The sequence below is a fragment of the Cimex lectularius genome, unplaced genomic scaffold (genome assembly GCF_000648675.2).
Source record: "Cimex lectularius strain Harlan isolate CLEC.00 unplaced genomic scaffold, Clec_2.1 scaffold166, whole genome shotgun sequence".
Taxonomy (NCBI): domain Eukaryota; kingdom Metazoa; phylum Arthropoda; class Insecta; order Hemiptera; family Cimicidae; genus Cimex; species Cimex lectularius.
The window spans coordinates 453,744-458,773 of record NW_019392766.1 but is presented as its reverse complement, the minus strand read 5'-3'; the positions used below and the strand labels follow the sequence as shown (position 1 = coordinate 458,773).

The 5,030-nt window shown below is 35.5% G+C and overlaps 1 protein-coding gene across 1 annotated transcript; it reads left to right on the top strand.

Annotated features, from left to right (window-relative positions):
• The first annotated feature begins 3,878 nt into the window (after nt 1-3,878).
• LOC106661282 lies at nt 3,879-4,742 on the top strand. Its single transcript, XM_014384572.1, has one exon. The coding sequence runs from the start codon at nt 3,879-3,881 to the stop codon at nt 4,740-4,742; it is 864 nt and encodes a 287-aa protein (XP_014240058.1).
• Nucleotides 4,743-5,030: the final 288 nt, after the last annotated feature.

Here is a 5,030-nt window from a genome sequence, read left to right as displayed (position 1 = left end):
GTATTAACCACATGATTGATACTTGATTAAATTTTGTCGCAATACAACTCGTTTTGTAAAAACAATAATAGATTTGTTAAGTTGTTTATTTAGAATAGAAATGTTCAAGTTTTTAGTCTTCTGCACTTTCGTGTTTACGGTTACGACTGAAGGAACCAAACAGGTTATTCAGACGTACGCAGAAACAATATCGTTTCCTTACTACGTCACCATATTTTATGGGTATAGTCCTCAATGCAGTGCCGTTCTTATCAGCATGTTTAAAATAGTCACTCTCGCAAGATGTTTTCAGTACACGTTCAGTTCGAATTTCACTGCAAGAAAAGATCTCGATTTGTCGTATACGGAAGCGGTTGTGGGCCTGTCTGACGATTTATCCCCTGGAAAATTCACACAGAGGCGTACATTGAAAAGTGTAAAAATCCACAGTAAATTTAGTATGCGATTCGAATCGTATGTCGCCAACGACATCGCCACGGCGAACCTCGTCAAACCGTTCACGTCGGCCGAAAACGTCGGCCCGATGAAAATCGTGACGGAAGAGCCGGATAAAAAATGGGTTTTCCCGGAGAATTGCTTCTGCTTCACCATTGAAATGAAGGAAAGGCGCTCGTACGAAACAATAAAGATGCTACACGCCCCCAAGGATATTTGCGCTGGTTTTAAGGGAGTCGGCGAAGATGAAATTTGCACGAGCAGTACAGATCCAAAAACATACGACATCCTCGTCGGAGCGCCACTGATCTGCAACGGATACGTCTTCGGTATATTCCAACAATTGTATTCGAATCCATTCTATTCTTTCAGCTCTCTGCAAAATCACATAGAATTCATGGATTTACACGAAGCGGAAAATGTTGGGACGGATGGCAAATCGATGAAAAAAAACTCTTCGCAACCATCACACGTTGGTCATTTCTTCAGCTCGCATTCACTCCTCTTCTGTACCCTGCTGGTGACGCTTTGTCGACTTATTTGAAACATAATGAAATTTAAAAATGAAAGAGTGAACCGAAATCATCTGCTAAATAAAGGTTTTGTTTAGTTTATTGGTATATTTATTTTTAAATTATTTATTTATTGTTGTTTGTACGAAAAATATTAACTGAGCAATTCGTACATTACATACATAAAAATCTGACAGATCTCATCATGGAAGAGAAGTCAGCCGGCAGTAATTACTGGTGGTCTATTTTATTTAGTCTGAATTAGGATAGAGTCAAAAAAGTAGGCCTCAAGACCATCTGGAGTTATAAGATGCGTTTAGAAAAGAACTCCAGCTTCTTAGGATGGAGGATTAGCTTAGATTAAAATTTTGGAAACGTATTTTGATCAGATCCTAAACGAATGTTATATTTAGGTCTTTGTGAATCTCTAGACTGTTGACGTGGAAGGAGGACTTTGATTTTAAAATATATGATTCCTTCGATGTATGCTTAAAGTTTAATTTAAGTCCGAGTAGATTTCAGAGTTGTCCGTATCTTTTGTTGAGTCCTTGTAAGTGCTTTCCATGTCTGGTTCCATCGAGTGATTACTTTTTTGTTTATGTGCTCTGGTGGGCAGATCTGACGTATGAGTTTACATGTCACGTGTTGGATTTTTAACTCGTTTAACTTGAAGTCCAGTTGGATCGCGGTGCATCCATGATAGACCACGTTAGATTGTGAAGAGGATTGGTCCTAAGATAAGTCCTTGCGAAACACCAGGTTTGATTTGCATGACGCGTGATAAAACGAAACCGATTCTCACTTTAAACTAGTAAACCGAGAGGAAGGACATGGTTTATTTGTAGAAACACCGGAACTACAAGAGTTTTGTTACCGTGGTATTCGAGTACCACAGAGAACTCGTTTAATTTTCACTGGGAAGATATGATTTCATTTTGTTTACTTAATTTCTTTATTATTGATTGTGAAAATTTACAAAGTATGTCCTATGCCAGTAAATTTCCCCTGGAGACCTCCTCCAGCAGACAGTTTTAATCAACGATGTATTTGGAACTGTCTTTTAGTTTCAGTTATACTAGCTTATGAACATTTATTTTCTTTTTATTTATTTATTTATTTATTTATTTACGGGTCGAAATCCACTATAAAAAAAGACATTTTACAATAACAAAAGATATAAATGATATATGTAAAAATACAAATAATATATATAAAAAGAATAAGGACATGTATATACATGGTAATAATATAAATGGTAAATATAAATGATAAATATAAAAATACAATTAAAGAGTAAAAAACTGAACAACAAAAATGAAAGACATGATTACTAATCAGATAAGGCAGAGGAAACAAAACAAAACTACAATAATTAGGTACATATTTAATGAAAATAATGCTCTTTGTAAATATATAATAAGACGAGAGTGCGAGAATTAGTTGACCCAGTAGATGAAATAAATTGTAATAATTTTGTACAGTATGAAATATAAAAGCATTCAACCAAGGTTGTACGATATGGTTTTTCACAGATAGCACAGAACTATTGAAGAAGTCAATGCTATTGCAGATGTTGTTACTCTTGATCATCATTCTGTGTAGAGGAGAAGAGAGCATGTAGTTAGAGCTTTGGAATTCAATATAAAATAATTTATAGATTTTAAGAGAGTGCGAAGGGACATGTAGCTGTAGTTGAGAGAGGAGAGAAGGACTATCAATGAGATTGTTTAAAAATTTAAATACAAAAACAATATCAAAGTGATCCCTTCTTAGTTCGAAAAGTTTAAATTCAGAGCGGATTCCAGGATAGGCAGAATTCGGAGGAAGAGTGAGTTTGTAGGAAAGTTTTTTAAAAATTTGTTTTGTACAGATTGAAGAATTTTTTGATAATTTAGATAGAATGGGTTCCAAACAGGTGTATCATATTCTAGTATGGGTTGTACAAAAGCTTTATAAAGATAGACAAAACAACAAAACAACTTTTAAACTTGAGCTTTTGATCAAAAAGTACACCAAGATCCTTTACGACCTCAACTCGCGTTAAAAGAGCATCATGGAGAGTATAGAGATAAATAAAAGGTTGTTTCTTATGAGAGAATGTAATTGTGTAGCATTTGGAAATATTAAGAGCAAGTTTGTTATTAGAGCACCAGGTTAGCAAATTATTGATAGAATTTTGTAATTGTAAGCAATCGGAAGGAGAAGTGATTATGGAATAGATTTTCAGATCATCAGCAAATAATAAAAATTGAGCAGAAGGGAGAGCAAGATAGATATCATTAATAAATATGAGAAACAAATAAAAATTTTGTAAATAAAATTATTTTTTAATTCATTCACAAAGTAATAAGAAGGTTCCAGTATAAAAAATACGAAGGTCCGTCCCTTTCTGATTTTAAGATGTATGCGCTGTCTGGTTGCTCTATGGATGTAGATTAACGATATCTTCTTAAAACGGTAATAAAGATGGGATTCCGTAGGAAAAAATTTTAGGTAAGGGTCTGAGTAACTGTAAAATTTGATTCGAGTTTCCTGTAAACTTGAAACTCATGGAATTATCGTTTTATGCATGAACTTTTCGACTAATATGAAAAATTATTTTATCATTTATTATTCCAACAGTTGATTATCTTTTATTAATTTTAATAATATAGGTTACCATGCTCCAAAATAAATAATCTATGACCATATGAATTTTATTTTTCAATTTAATTTTATAGTTATGTTCCTCTCCGCACATCACACCTCTTCCCAAACAACATATCCAAATTATTGAGTGATCAATCCCCATATTTAGACGCTGTCTTTGATTTCCTGTCAGAGGCAGGCTTAATTGGTGAAATATAAATTGTACTTCTTGAAAGACTCAAGGCAAAAAAAAAGAGAATTCAATGCAGGATGATGTCTTTCAAATTCTGCTTGTTTTTATTCATGGCGACGTGTTTAAATTCGAATGCGCACCAAATCTCACAACTGTTTCCATTTTACGTAACTGTTTTTCAAGAGTCCTCACCCCGTTGCGTCGGCACACTTATAACCTTGTCCAAAATAGTCACAGCGGCCAGGTGTTGTCAGTACAGGGAAACTTTAAGTTCAGCGCTCGTCAGGGAAGATCTGGACATGAAAAAAGCCGTAGCGGTCGTCGGCCTGACAGACGAAATGAAAATAGCAAATTTTACTCAGGTGAGTCGGATGAAAGACGTCAAGATACACAGTCGATTCGAAATGAAAGCTGATGCTTTTTCTTCTTACGACATAGCCACGGTTAAGCTAGTGAAACCGTTTCAATCCACCAAAGCGGTCCGCCCGATGACCATCGTGTCCGAAGACCCGAACTTATTCCAGCGTAGTTGGGAGACTCAAGTTTCACCGAAGCAGTGCGTCAGCATGGCCCCAATGCACGGTCGTTTCAGAATAATCGCGTTGAGCCCCTGGTCGAAGACAAACTGCAACCAAATGAAAAGAAGAAATACGGAAAGCGATGAAATATGTTTGAGTCTCCGCAATTTGTTCGACAAGTCTGCCTTAAAATTCGGATCCCCGCTCGTCTGCGAGGGATTCATTTTTGGGTTTTACCAAGGGTGTTACAGGTTCCCGATCTTATCCTTCACCAGTTTTCACAACTACATTGATTTCTTGGACCTACACGAAAAAGTTGTAAAGACCCCCGACAGAAACCCATCGAAAAAATTTAAAAGCAATAAGGACACACAATCAAACGGGTACCTCTTCCGTTCGCCCCATTTCCTCATCGGTATTCTATTATTTGCGATTTCATTTCGAAACAACGGATAACATCTGTTCCTGTCTGAATGTTCTCATTGATGTTTAGAAATGTATAACCCACTCTAAACACTACAATAAAAAAACGAAAAAAAATAAATATACAAAGACCACATATGACTAATACTGATGTATTTAAGCCATCTGTCTTATCAAAAAGACAGCCTTCATGCAATTTTGAAATTCAAACATTTTTATCAAAATAATTTCAGTCAAAAGCAGCATCACGACCGGACAAACTCGAAATTGTAAATTCACCTCTAAGTATAACATGTAAAATGATGTAGCTTCATAAGCTGT